The 15,321-nt window shown below is 37.9% G+C and overlaps 1 gene segment (V, D, J or C); it reads left to right on the forward strand.

The window, feature by feature from the left end:
• Positions 1–9,066: 9,066 nt before the first annotated feature.
• Positions 9,067–10,186, forward strand: LOC114635372. The segment is given in 2 exon segments: positions 9,067–9,117; positions 9,478–10,186. Coding segments are annotated over 2 exon segments (540 nt in total).
• The last annotated feature ends 5,135 nt before the right edge of the window (positions 10,187–15,321 follow it).

A 15,321-nucleotide genomic window follows, 5' to 3' on the forward strand; every position in this document is an offset into this window, starting at 1 on the left:
GGGCACCCAGACCAAGTGCCGTATTTAGCTACCTAGATGAATTGAGCAAGACAACACCGTTCCCCTGATAAAAGCCTTTCTTCCCCAAGACTCTCACAGGTTCTGGCTGTCAGGAGTGCTCTCAAGCACTGAAGAGTAAAAGAGGATACCAGAAAGGAAGAATGTTCCCTCAGATATGGAGGTACCATCAATTGACCAGACTATGGTCAATAGTGGGTTGCTTCTGACCAGACCTGACTGGGGCCTTCATGCGGCACAAGGTAAGGGACACCAAAGATCATGCCAGATTTCATTGGCAGGTCTCAAAGGGGCTCCCTGAGTCCCCACTATTTTTACTGTGGCATGTGAGGTTAAGCAGGAATCAGATGAATTGCCCACAGCCTTTCTAGAATAGCTCATGGAGACATTCTGTCAGTGTAGACATAGCTATTAGATACCAGGAAGAAGCTTCAGAGGCTAGAGAGACTACAAGGTAAGTCATTAAAAGATTTAGTGTAGGTTGCTGAAAGATAAAAGAAATATGAGAAAAGAAAGGTGACTGGAAAGGAATTTCTATAGAAGCTTGACTATACTAGTTTAGGGAAACAGAAAAGGGAGAGTTCAATCAAAGGGAGAAAACTCCTTGAAAAGAACCAGTGTGTATATTGCAAGTAAGTGCCAGCTGCTGAGCCCAAGAGTGCCCTAACAAATGAAAACTGGAGTCAGAAAAACCCAGGCCTTGGGAAAAACACCCCCAAATGACAGAGATACTAGCTCTGAGTGAATATTCATGGACTTCATGAAAAATGGTGGACTAAGAGATGGACTGTGTATCTCAGTCCTTTATGGTCATCCAAGACTGTCCCTAACCTCTGTTGGGTTTAGACTTACTCTCCAGGATGGGGGCCCAGATATACTTCCTGTCTGACAGGCTGCAACTAACTGGCCCAAAAGGAGAACCCACGGGTAGAGAAAAAGACTTCTGCTGACCCCTTCCGGGAGCTGCGGCAACCTGCTTTACAGATGGGAGCAGCTTTCTCCATGCTGGTCAGAGATAACCTGATGCTACTGCGGTGGATGGCATATATGTAATCTGGGGTGAACTTTTACTCCCCACTCCGGGCTCGTGGGTGCAGAAAGTAGCCTTGGAACTTGGAGCTGACAAGAAAATTAACATTTACACAGCCAGTACATTGGCTTGAATAGGGCAGGAAAAGTCTGTAATGGTTTGGGTCAACAATCTACCTCTTCCACCTAGGGCATCAGTTGTTGCTGCCCATAAGGCCTGAAGGGGGTGAAGTGGAGTCCAGGATGAATAGGGATCACATAACTCCAGTCCAGCTAAGAATGCTCAAAAATGTCACCAAAGGAATAAAGAGGTTCAAGCAGTAGGCGCTGGACTGGACTTTTAATCCCATGGTGGCAGTGGTGATATTGGGGTTCTACACTATATGAGAGTCTCTGCAAGAGACAGGAGTCTCAACAGGCAGGTGAGCCAAAAGTTCAATGATTAGTGGTTCCAGAGTGTGTAGAGATCTTCCCTAAGTATTACAGTCAAGTAAAATCAGCCAGTCCCTGATGATTTTTGGGAAAACATCTTTTGTGTTTTATTTCATGTGGACTAGGACTCTAAGAACCTTTGGAAGAGGATTGAAATTTGAAAGCTAAATACATTCTATTGTCACAGACTGCTTTCTTTGCATGGAGAAGAATTCTAGGTGCTGTGCTATTTGACTGACAGTCTTTGACCACCTGGTTGGGGCATCTTTGGGTTACATGCTCAAAAGCAGGATAGGAAACAGGGAGGGAGTTTGTTCCCTTCCTGCAGGTCTCAAGTTTTCAGATATCAGGAGTTTGATCATGTTTAACCTCACCAGTTCAATGTCAGTTTCTCTCTTGCCATGGTCCATGGGCCCCACAATACACACCTTCACACTTAATTCTCCCTATTCATCAGTCTCATTTCCTATTCATATCACCTGGGTCTTTGTTAGGGTTTTACTGCTGTGAAGAGGTATCATGACCAAGGCAAGTCTTATAAAGGACAGCATTTAATTGAGCTGGCTCACAGGTTTAGAGGTCCAATCCATCATCATCAAGGTGGGAGCAGGGCATCATCTAGGCATGCATGGTGCAGGCAGAGCTGAGAGGTCTATATCTTCATTTTAAGGCTGTGAGTGGAAGACTGACATCCAGGTAAGTAGAAGGAGGGTCTTCAGCCTGCACACACAGTGACATACCTACTCCAGTAAGAACATTCCTCCTAATACTGCCACCCTCTGGGCCAACCATACAGAAACTATCATAACCTTTGTGCTATCTCCCCACTTATGATTTTTATTCCCCTTTTCACATCCAGTATACCTTTCTAATTTCTTTGATTCAACAAACTACTCAAATTAAATACACTACTCTAAATGTTACCCTATGCAATACAATCTTCCCCTAGCTATATAAACTTACATGAGAATTTTATAATTTCTCTTTATATCTTTTTTACTTTATATCTTACATTACTTGAATTAAGTGATATAAAAAAACAGCTGTCCATCACATGGTTATTCTTATTTGTGTTTGTTAGATTCTATATAGTTATATATAATCACATGTGTGTTTCTCAGACATGAATTATAAATGAAACTTTTTAAAGGACAAAATTTTATATGTTTGGGTTTGGTGTCATGGTTTCACAGGACACTGAGATGAATAACAGACAACCAAGGGATTTATTTTAAGAATTATTAATGCTGTGGACACGAAAACCAAATAAAATTGCATGGTAGGGCACTGAAAGGAGAGTTTAGTCCCTAAAACTAGAGACAGACAACATGCAAGGGTCTCTGAGGAAAATAGAGTTCACAGGAGAGAACTGGGTTATGTTTCTAAAGATTTGGAGGTTTACAGGAAGAACCTTCAGCTAAGCTCTCTGATTGCAATACAAAGAAAGGACTGGGGATCAGTCATTCCTTGTAACAGTACCTTAAGAACAGCACCTTGTTTGCTATCTCATTTACCAGGTCAGAGCTCCCAACTTCAGAGTTTCTGGAGGCCACCTGTCAGTTGCCACAAGAGTAGTAGCGATTCTGTAAATCTGCTAATAGATTCAACCATCAGATTTTTATACAAAAGAGACTATGTAAACACATAGAACAAAGTAGCCTCACAGATGATATAAGCATGCTAGAAAATTTTGCAAATATCTTTAAATATTGTTTAGTCTCTGCTATTGTCAAATTTTATACTGTGTTCTATTCTTTAAATACTTACAGAATTCTATTTTACAAATATCGTAGAATGACTTTTCCTGAGATTTGTTGATTATATCCATAAATCTTGGAAGCAAAGATATAAGAACCCTTCTTAAACTTGAGTTCATGAATTTACTGAATAAAATTATTAAAATATCAACATGAGAGTGAGTCATTTTTGTGATTTTGTAGCTTCAGGAGGAATGCAAGTCGATTTTTGATAGCCTTTTCAACTGATGTTCAATACATTGGTCTCTGACAATTTCTTAGAAAGCTATGGCCTGTGTACCCAACACCTAGTTCCTAATTCAGAAATTTACACTGCTGTCCTTTTCCACCAGTGCTGAAAAGAAGGCATTTTACATATTTTTTTTCCTCACAAAGGTAATCTTAACATATACTTGGCTCTTCTCAAGCATCTACATATATATGTAAATTGCACATTTTTTGACAGAAACTTCCATCCATGCAAGTCTGAGATAATAGTTTTGTTATAGACTTGAATGAATAGTCATCAATGGCTCCTCAGTTCAAATAATAACATAGAAGCCTCCAAGTATGTTCCTGCACCTGGAAATATTTTGGATGGCTGATAAGTATAGCATATATGAACAAGAAGAACAAAGAAGGGGAGGACACGTACTTAATGGGAGAATGTGTTTTATTTCCCCATAGAATGTCACATAGTTTGCTAACTGTATGATCTTACTGTCCAATTCTAAAGAGCTTTCTTTCAAGCCTGTTTTAAAATTATTTTATGAACAAGACTTTTAAAACAGAGAAGAGAGCACAAACTTCCCTAGTTATTTTCTCTTTCTACACTTACAATCCCTGCTTCAACTATTTTCTCATAACAAGCATACTTCTACAGTATGTGGCTCTAACATCACTAGGTACAAATGTCCTGTGAAATCATTGCATTATCAAATTCCTAAGTGCTTTTTGAATTTACAGTTTTTAAAAGTTGCAAAAGTCTATGGCAAAAGAACTGAATATCTTTGTTACAACATGGAAATCTAAAAGAGTAAAAACCCTCAAATTTTCAAGATGGAAATGTAAAATGAAAGTCAAGTCTAAATTTAGGGTGGGAATCAGATTTACACACCAAATCTTTAGTGAAAAATAGGAAAAAAATGTGAATTTGTTTCTAGGGAGAAGTGAATGAGATACCTGGATAGATTTTGTAAAGTGAGAGCAGGGTAGACAGATATTCTGTCATTATTTAGTATTGATTGGGCCCAGCACTGTAGTTGGTGAGAATGTGAGTGGACTTGGTATTACACTATGAAACACTATAGAAATTGGTATATATTTCTGGCAAAGAATCATAAAATTGAGTGCCTGGATTTGAACATTGTATGACCCGATATAAACAAAGATACAGAGTTAGAAGAGATGTCCGAAGTCAGAATCCAGATAAATAGTGTGACCTGATGGTTATGGGAAACAGTGTCAGAATACAGTGTGGACCAATCACACATTCTAAATTACCCAGGAGAGTATACATGAGCACCTGAGGTTAACTAAGTTTTCATAACAAACTTAAGTGCTAATTAAGAAGAAATAGTCATGCAAAAATGTCCATGTACTAAGAAAAGTTGAGCATCAGACTTTGCAATGTATGCTCAAGAACCTTGGAAGAGAGTTATGTAAAATGGATCAGGGGGCTTGGCATCTGTCCATTAGGTGAAGCATGGTCATGCCATTTTGAAAACTGACCCAGAGGATTCCCCCAGTATGTTCCCTCTGCCTGGACCAAGCAAGAATTTATGTGCACACTTAAGTTCCTCCAAATGCAGCATAGATGAGGAAGGCAGAACTTCAGGTCATCTGTAAATGTTAACTACTCTTTTGGAGTTTATGTCACTTGCATTTTCTTTAATTCATGTATCTTCAGTGTCATCCAAATCTGATACTTTAGGGGCTGGGAAGATGACTTTGTGGATAAGAGTACTTTCTTCTTCTCCAGAGGTCCTGTGTTCAATCCTCAGCAAGATCATGTTGACTCATAACCATCTACAGTGTGATCTGATGCCCTCTTCTATCATGTAGGTGTACATGCAGATAGAATACTCATATGCATTTAATTAATTAATTAATTAATTAAAAGTGGGATACTTTAGAAATTAAAGAGACAGAACTATTCTCAGTCCCACCACACACCCTGCAAATGTGAGAAAGGATATGCATAACATACCTGTTTTTCATGGAAAGCTAGAATCCTAGTAGTTCATAGGTTTGAATTCCTCAGGTGTTCCAGTTCACAAGAAAGCAACACATATAATTCTCTATCTGATATGTGTCTATCTGGAATTCATGTTGTTCCAGTAGATATTTTTCACAATATTTATAGAACTTAAAAAAGACATGTTTTAGATGGGATTTATCATAGTCTGTTTAAGAAATGTAAAATTAGACTCCTGCTGAAAGCGAACTCACATTAAACTACTAGGGGATAGATTGTTTGGATTTTAACTTACTTTTAGATGATTGAGTTTGGTATAAGTACTCAGTTCAAAACAGATGGGAAGATTCAAGCTGTTTAAAATTTTAAGTAAACTGCTTTTTTCAGATTTTGCATATACTCAATTAATCATGCTAGTTAATTATATTTATTAATATGATAAAATGCTGTGAATTAGCTTTTATCATAGTAATTTAATACATATTTCCATACAGAAATCACATGATTGTTGAATAGATCAGAGATTATGTTAGTAAAAGAGAGGAGGAATCTTATGTAGTTAGATATTAGAAATTTTCTACACTTTCATTTTCGTTTTTTCTTTTTTTAAATTGGTTATTTCAAATGTCATTTCCTTAACCAGTTTCCCCTCCACAAAACTTCCCCTCCCGTCATATATGAGGGAGTTTCCTCACCTGCCCACACACTTTCCCCTCAGCACCTCAGCATTCCCCTACTCTGGGTCAACATGCCACCACAGAACCAAGGGACTCTACCCCATTGATGCCAGTAAAGGCAGCCGTCTTTTACATATTCAGCTGGAACCATGGGTACCCATATGTGTACTCTTTGGTTGATGTTATAGGCTCTGGGAGCTTTGGGGGTTCTGGTTGGTTGATATTGTTTTTTTTCTATGGGGTTGCCAAATTCTTCAGTTCCTTTAGTCCTTGTCTGAACTTCTCTATTGAGGTTCCCCCACTCAGTCTGAAGTTTGGCTTTACACATCCTCTTCTGTTCTGGTTAGACTCTGGTAGTGCTTCTTGAGGACAGCTGTACCAGGCTCCTGTCCACAAAGCACTTCTTGACATCAGCAATAGTGTCAGGGTTTGGTGTCTGAATATGGGATGGATCCCTAGGTGGTGCAGAGTAGGAACATAGCAGCATCCAGGCAGTCACAGTGCAAGAGTAGCTGAGAGTTCTACACTTTCATCTGAAGGCTGCTAGTGGATGACTGATTTCCAGGTAGCTGGGGTGCATGCATTAAAGGCCATACCCACTGTGACACATCCATTCCAGCAAGGCCACTCCTCCAATAGTACCATTCCGTGTTCCAAGTATATTCAAACCATGACACCTGGATATGGTCTTTACAGGTTCACTTTCTCCTTTATTGGGTATTTCAGCTAATCTCCTTGCTGTTGGGTCCTGGATACCTCCTGGATTTTCGGCATCTAGAACTTTCTAGTGAGTATAACCAATTCCCCTTCCCCCACTGCTACATACCTCTATCAAAATTCCTAATGCTCCCTACTTCTTCAAGATCTCCTGTATGTGAACTAGTCCCTCTTTTCCTTCCTCTCTTCTCTCCCTCCACAAAATTATTTTTTCCTCCTTCTGAGTAGAACTGTAGCATCCACACTTTGGTGTGGTTTTCCTTCTCCTTAGGTTTCATATGATCTCTGAGTTGCCCACTTTCAATTTCTTGATAAATCAAAATGGTTTGTGGTAGATCACTGGCGATTGCATCTTAGTTTGTTGACACTGAAAAAAGCCAGTCTCGGAGGATGAACAGTTAACTAAATTCTCATTATGTACATGGTAAATCTGCCTCCAGTGATGGTGGCATCATAATCTATGCATTTAAATCCAGCACAGACTTTCTTACATGGGTATAAATGGGGAACTTTTAGAATGGGAGGTTTAAAAGACTGAGGTTCAGCCTATGCTATTGGATCACTATTGAGATAATGAGGAAGACACTTCTCTCCTGGGCCATGCTGTTGAGGATTGGGTAAAATTGGTAATAGAATATTTCTGGTGAGAGGATTAAAAAATGTAAGTCCTCAGTATTAATGTGTGTTGAACTAGGTCAGGTACTATATAGGTACTGTGAGAACCAAAGAGATGAGTTCCTCAAAGGTATGCCAGGTGCTGCAGTGCCTGCTCTGCTGAGCTTGTATCTTACTGTTACTGTCTACAGTCAAAGAGGACCAGAAAATGATACTATAGCAGAATAAGGTCTCTGTCCAAGTGTTTTCCACTTAGGGAAGGTTGCAGTTGTCATGCAAATAGAAATGAAAATGCCCTTTGTATATAGGTTATTATTAAATTGTTTTTAAACTATTTCCCCATTTGTATAACGTATTATCACTAACCCTGACAAAGTATACATGAAGATAAATATCCAACCATTGTGACATCATTTCAAACACTTCCACAGAATATTAGCTTTGTTACGTGGGCACAATTCCTTGCCCCTGTGGACAATCAGGGAGTTGTTCATTCATGAGCTGTCAGAGACAAGCTGGAAAAGGTACTTAAAAGCTGCCACTCCTTGCTTCTTCCCATGCCTTTCTCCATTCAAGGCACATATATGAGGAGTGAACGCTGATATCTGGACATGCCTGTCATCCAGGAAGCATGAGCAGTCCCAGAGTCAAATCTGCCTGCCTTGCAAAAACCTCACAATATCTGTGTAGCAGAAAATGTCCCCCTCCCTTTTAAAATAAGTAATTGACAGGGATTTGTCTTTCTGGAACACTCTTTACATCCTTAGTTTCCTCTCATTCTTAACAGCTATCCTAACAGTTGTACAAAATGCTTGTCTCAGTGGACTGATTAAAACACATATTACTTCTACTATCTCTCAGTATCAATACTTTGCGTAAGAGGCCTAACTTTCTTGAGACTTTAATTTCTATTTAAAGAGAATTTTGTTATCTTCTATAAGGGTTGTGTCCCTCATGTTTGGTACCAGCTGTGGAGGTCAATGCAAGTACCATGGCTGGAAGAGAAACCAAATATGTAGGGCAAGAAAGAAAGTGGGGCAAGAATTACATAGATGACAGCATTTCACAGGTCTAAAGTCTGACATCAGGGCAGTATATTTTAGACACATTTAAGTACAGTATAACATTTGAAAACAAAAACTTTTAATTCAGCTTTATTTGCACAGTAAACCTAAGACATGACTACACTGAAACTCTTTTGCCATGTACATGTGACTTCTCCTATACATGTGGATTCAATTGAGAAAGGTAACTAATGATGAAGGCCTGTGACAGAAAATTCTGGAGAATCTGGGTGAGCAATTATATATAGAAACTGTCATCAGTTTACTAACAACATCCATTCTCAGTATTCTAGGTGAAAAGAAAGTATATATTTTTTCGATTGAGGAGATAGACCTATGTGATTAATATTCCTAGTTTCTCCAGTGCTTATCTGTGAGCAGTAGTGCCCACTGAAACTAGAAGAGGATGTGGTATTTTTGCAATCATAAGAAGCTGTAAGGGTACTTCCCTCTATCTGTATTGCAACACCAACCCAGGCCTTTGCATATTGTTCCCCGAGGAGGAACTGCCCATGCCAGTTTTGGATAAAAGGGTCAGTTATCTTCTTTCTGTGACTGAAAAGTCTTCTCAGGATTCCTTCTCAAAATGAAGTTGCCTGGTAGACTGTTGGTGCTGTTGTTCTGGATTCCTGGTGAGAATAGAATGAACTGAGAGTGTGGAGGTAGCACAAGAACTTGGTCATACTGCTCATTACATGTGTTGTGCCTTGTATGAGTAGACAGGTATTATCCTCCAGTATGTGGCCTGTTGAGTTTCCAGATGGGAGAGAATCTGTGCTACAATGAATATTATGCCATGGATATATGGGATAGTCTACATTAAGTATAGAAGCACCTTGGGGACTCTATTTAACTTGTTTTGTTAAGATGGGAATGTTAATATATAAAGAATTGCATGCACAAACACATCTAAGTTGAAATGTATTTAAAAAATCATAAGACTGTTCATGAAGTTTGTGCATAATTCTGTACTTTTATTTTATTTTCTTCAGCTTCCAGCAGTGATGTTGTGATGACCCAAACTCCAGTTTTGCTGCCTGTCAGCCTTGGAGATCAAGCCTCTATCTCTTGCAGGTCTAGTCAGAGCCTTGTACATAATAATGGAAATACCTATTTGCATTGGTACCTGCAGAAGCCAGGCCAGTCTCCTCAGCTCCTGATCTACAAGGTTTCCAACAGATATTCTGGGGTCCCAGACAGGTTCAGTGGCAGTGGGTCAGGGACAGATTTCTCACTCAAGATCAGCAGAGTGGAACCTGAGGATTTGGGAGTTTATTACTGCTTCCAAAGTACATATTTACCTCCCACATTGATGCAGACCCTAAGAAAAATGTCCTTGCTTGGAGTATCACAGCTGTCAAATAAGTTAGTTATCTGTGTGAGAGGGAAGTGTTTTGGGACTGCAGATTATGTGGTGCAGCTGACAGCATGTGCATCTTGGCTACAGCTCACTGATCATTCTTTTTGCCTTCATTGGCTACAATAGCAATGATATTGCTTCTGCTTCAGTAGAATAGTGAACAGATGGCCTGGCAGCAACAAACAATGATGGTTGTAAAACATAGTGTAAACCCATTTTTTTCCTACAAGCCTTGTCTTCTTGTCTTTCTTTGTTACTCAACATTATCCAGTAAAGCAGACAGGAAACTGAGAAGCATTTCTTTGTTAAATTCTCTCACTTACTAATAATTGCTTCATTTGCCACATTTTAAGCATTTGGTTTAAATTCTACTGTGTATGTTTATTATCTTCTGTTTTTTTTTCCATTGCATGAAGTATGTCAATTGACTCTGTATTTTTCAATAATGTTTTTACTTGTAAAGTGTTTTTTTTTTCTGGCCTGCTTTTTCTCAGTGCACTACAGATATAATCATAATCTCTTAGGTTAACTCTATTATTGGGATCACTGCTGCAATTAGTATCCTGCTAAACAGATGGTCATTAGTGCCAAATATGAAGTCCACAATGGAACAAATGTATGATAACCTTCTTCATCTACTGGGAGTTTGAAGGGAACCTTCTTGAACAGTGAAACTTAGCAATCCAGCAGTAAATTTTCAGTTTAATTTCATGACTATTTCTCTATTTTTTTCCATTAAAATGCTTGGTGTCTTTAGCAATAGAGATTTGTGACCTCCTTCTGGAAGTGAATAAAAATATTGACATTGTATTGTTTTGCCTGTATTATATTTATTCATTGTATTGCCTGTATTGTTTTGTGGTTTGGGGGCCTCTGTTATAAGGATAATTCCTATACATGACACTAGGAACCTGTTACCTCTATAGGAGCATTATTCACCCTAGAATTATAAAATAAGTTTTCTGTAGTGTTTGTAGTTACACACTCTTAGGTTTATTTACTCTTCAACACCCTTTCCTTTCCTATTCACTACCATATCCATGTGTAAACTTTTCAGCCTCTAGCATGCTCACTCTCTACTTTCAAAACACACACATTCTACATTTAGGATTTAAAAATCAAAAACAACAACCAAAGCAGGAGAAGAGTCCATACAAAGCATGATATTTACTTGAATTAGGCAGCAAAACCTGATCTATCAGGACAGGATGGGAGCATAGACTCAGGAGCTGACTGTGTCCCCAAGCATTCCTCTTAGTAATTCTGTAAACAACAACAACAACAAACCCAAAAACATCTGTGTCAAGATTTTCCTAAAATTTTTCATCATTCAGAATCATTTTTTTTCATGGTAAGGAATAGTCATTATGTTTTGGCAAATAAACAAATTAAATAAATAAGGAGGAAGTTGGTCAATCACATTAGATAGTTCCCAGCTACCCTAGGGCCAATAAATTTGAATTTTATTTCACCTTATAAACAAAGAGGAGTCTGAAAACCAAGTACTTTAAGCCTCATTTGACGCCTACACCACTGTCTCTTCCTCTCCTTAAGTTCTATTCTTAATTTCTCTCTCATCATATTTTTTTAACTTCCAAACTTTACAGACTCCAGAGAAATCATTCAAATGTAACCATTAGGATCCACTTGTGAGAGTGAATACATGACATTGCTCTTTGTCACTCAGTATATATTTTCTGATAGTTCCACACATTTTTGAGCAAATTTCCTCATTTTAACCTTTTTTTAGGTAAATAAAATTCCATTTGGATGTGTCTCACTTTTTCACTAGCCATGCTTCATTTGATGGATGTCTAGGCTGATTGCATTTCCTAGATTTTGTGAATATACATTTATAGATACAGATATATTTATTTATTTGGTAGGTGTATTGTTGACTATATATGCTGTTATAAGCATATGTACATGTCTAAAAGTACATGTTCTATAGAAATATATAAATATGTTGCTCTAGTGGAGGATATGATTATAAAATATTCTTTCCTAGAAACAACTGCATAAACAGCACTTGGATTTTTTTCATGTGTGTGTGTGCATATATATACACACACATATATGTATATATATGTATATATATGTGTGTTTGTATATATATATATATATATATATATATATATATATGCATGTGTGTGTGTGTATTTATTTATATGTGTGTGACAATTCTGTTTCAATTAATGTAATGTCTTCTTTCATTTAAAGTGTCACAATTCACTTTGTAATTAATGCTGATAAATAGTTTATCTTATATTCAAATAATATATTCTTTTTGTATTCCTCTGTTGAAGGACACCTGGATTATTTATGTATTTTTAACTCTTGACATAATTTTTGCCATTAAACTTAAGATGGATAATTGAGACATTGATTTATGTTTGAATTCTACAACAAAATATAAACCTGGTAAATGTGTGAATTCTCTTCACTTCAGTCGACAGACCTTAGAAGAGCTTCATTGGCTATGGTCAATGCTATAACTACTCTTTAAAACTGTTGTGTCCCAGTAAATCGTGACAAGTCTGCATTCCCAGTTTGGCAAATTAGACATTACCAATATTGGCATATTGGTAGGTGTCACACATATGTCTAGCAAGACCTCATGATCTGGAAACCATATTTGAGTTGTGAAGTATTCTTTATTTGTGGTTGCAGATGATGACATACATTTTTTTCTAGAATATTAATGTTTTGTGATGTGATTCTGCATTAAAGATTTTTTACAGAGTTCTGATATTTTCCAAATTTAAAAGATATGTTTAAGCATGTCTTATGGCACACGGGGCAGCGTTAACGCTTTTGAATCACTATCACAATGATATGTCTTCTTCTTATTCAGGCTGACTAATAGTATTGCTCTTCATGACAGATCAATTGATAACATAGATGAGGGACAGCATGTATTGTTTGAACATTTCAGAAATTCTTACCCATCATCTGCTTCATTCTCAGTGGCAAGACATGCAAATGCAAACCTCGGTTTTTATCTTAAAGGTGATAAGCATTTTGATGTTTAGTTCTCTAAAAATCTTCTCAAGTGGAGAGACTGATAAATGGTTGTAACACTTTCATTTTATACATCATAGATGCAACATACTAGAGTTTCTGATTTCATATATCCAATTAATTTGTCTTGAAAAAGAAATTTTAAGTTAGTATAGAAGAAAGCCTTAATTCATAAATACAAGTAGTTAAGAATACAGGTCAGCAAACTCGCTAGCCCAAGGCTGTCATAAAGGATGCAGAGCTGGAGAAACAAAGGTCAATTGAGTGTTCCAGGAATCAGCCAGCTGTAAGAGATAGGGAAGATGCTCAAGGATAAATTCTGTGAGAACGAGAACAATAATGAAACACCCATCTGTTCCCATGATGTTTGACTTAGCCTCTTCTAGAAAAACTCCCACCAAAGGTCCCAAGAACTTGAAAATTAAATTCAGTCAGATGGTCTGTTGGCTCAGATAAGCATCCAACCTAGGTCCCAAGGTCACAGGGATCAGGGACTGTTCCCGTTAGATTAGTCAAACCCTTGCCAGGGATCTGCTGGAACAAACTGCAAATGTTTGAAACAACCAATTGTGTGTGGCTGCGCCATATTCTCCTGCTCCCCTGGACTTTGCCTATATTAACCCTAAGCTTTTAGGCCTCGGGGTCGTTTCTTCTACCTCCTGCGTAAGGCACATATCAGCCCGGAGCTCCGATAATAAACCTGCCTTATGTGATTACAGCAAGAAGGTCTCTGGAGTATTTTTGGGTCCATGCCCTCTCAGAGACCCGAGTGAGGGTCTCCCCTTGGGGGTCTTTCATGTCCAAGTTATGATATTACTGTAGTGTTATAAGGACTGATATATCATATTCAATGAAATAAAAACATTTCAGGACTTAGTAAGGCAGTCAATATAGCTTTTGAGTTGAGAACAAACATATGAGATTTTGTTTTTCCACATGAATGCAGCAATGCAAAAGATTGTATTAGATTATGCTTTCCACAGACTTTATCATATTACAAGACAAGCAAGGTGGACAGACTATGTTCAGAATATCAAGGAGCTTGATATGCTGTATCAATATTTAAAAGTATTTGAAATTTCCATCATTTTCACAAGCACCTCTTTCAACTAGTCGTCCTGATGCTTTGAACATTATAATATTATCTGTCTTTCTTTCAGATGATTAATGTATACAAAGAGAATGTAGGTAAATGCTGTCACCACCACAGGGTGTTGGACTTAAACCCCTATGGGCTTAAAGTTAGACTACTGGAAATGAAGTGGTGTTACTTAAATATCTAATACCCTTATTTATCTTGGAAGTCTGAATTATATTAATTGTTACTGTTTAAATGTAAAATTGAGAAAATAACAATATTTTTTCTATCATTCTAAGTGGCTTAGAGATGCTTTTCCTGTACACAGTCATGTATTATGTCTAATTTTAGCCTACCGAGGTGGTGTTGTATTGAACAAGTCTTCAGATATCCTGTCTGTAATGCCAAGGGGAGTCACCATCAACTGCTATTCCAGTGAAGACAGTGCCATCTACAATGATATCAACAGAAACTGAACTTAACTCCATCAAGAATGCTACTTATCCCATCTCTGGAATCCCCTCAAGTTTCTGTACTATTAGGTCAGAGACAGGTTTTTCTCCTCACCATAAACATCCTGAAATCAGAAGATGTTGGAACATATTATTGTCAACAGAGTTACGATTTCCCACTTACGGTAATACAGATAATATTACAAAACCCAACAGGGGAGCAGAAGTGTGAAGTCCATCTGTCCAGCTGCCTTTGGTGACAAACATAGCTGGTTTGGGGCATTTCTCAGATGTAACCAGGCTTGAAGTTTATGGGAACATTTAAGTAAATAACCCCTAATGACATTCTAAGAAAAATATGATGTACTCTGTGCCTACTACCTGATTACCTATATGAGAAAAAGTGGCATGTAAATAGAGGTTCTGCAGCTGTAATGGTATACAAGTGAGGCCTATGTCAGTCCCTGTGTATGCCCAAAAGTCTTTGTTGCTGGTGCTGTAGAGACCTGTTGCACAGTCCTCACTCTACTACTTTATCATAGACAGCACCTAGGCTATAGTTTGCTTTCTTTCACCAAAGCATCATTCTTCACAGAATCCCATGCCCACCCAAAGACACAGATGAATATAGATCCCTTACAGATTGAGAAATAGCAAAGAAACCTGCTAAGGCCATGGATTTTGAGGTACTGTCCCAAAACTGCCTTTCACAGGAAAACAGAGAGCACATCAGGCTGAAAAGATCTATATCCATGTACATAGACAGGACACCAGAGTTCAAAACTTAGGACACTTGGAAACTTGCAGGATTTGATGATATTGATTACAAATTAAGAATTACACTAACTGTAACTGAATACACATTGAGACTAACTACCACTAGCAGCTATTAAGAGGACTGGTACTAAAACTTTTATCATTAAAT

This window comes from Grammomys surdaster, unplaced genomic scaffold (assembly GCF_004785775.1).
Source record: "Grammomys surdaster isolate TR1022 unplaced genomic scaffold, NIH_TR_1.0 101737, whole genome shotgun sequence".
In the NCBI taxonomy this organism is placed as follows: domain Eukaryota; kingdom Metazoa; phylum Chordata; class Mammalia; order Rodentia; family Muridae; genus Grammomys; species Grammomys surdaster.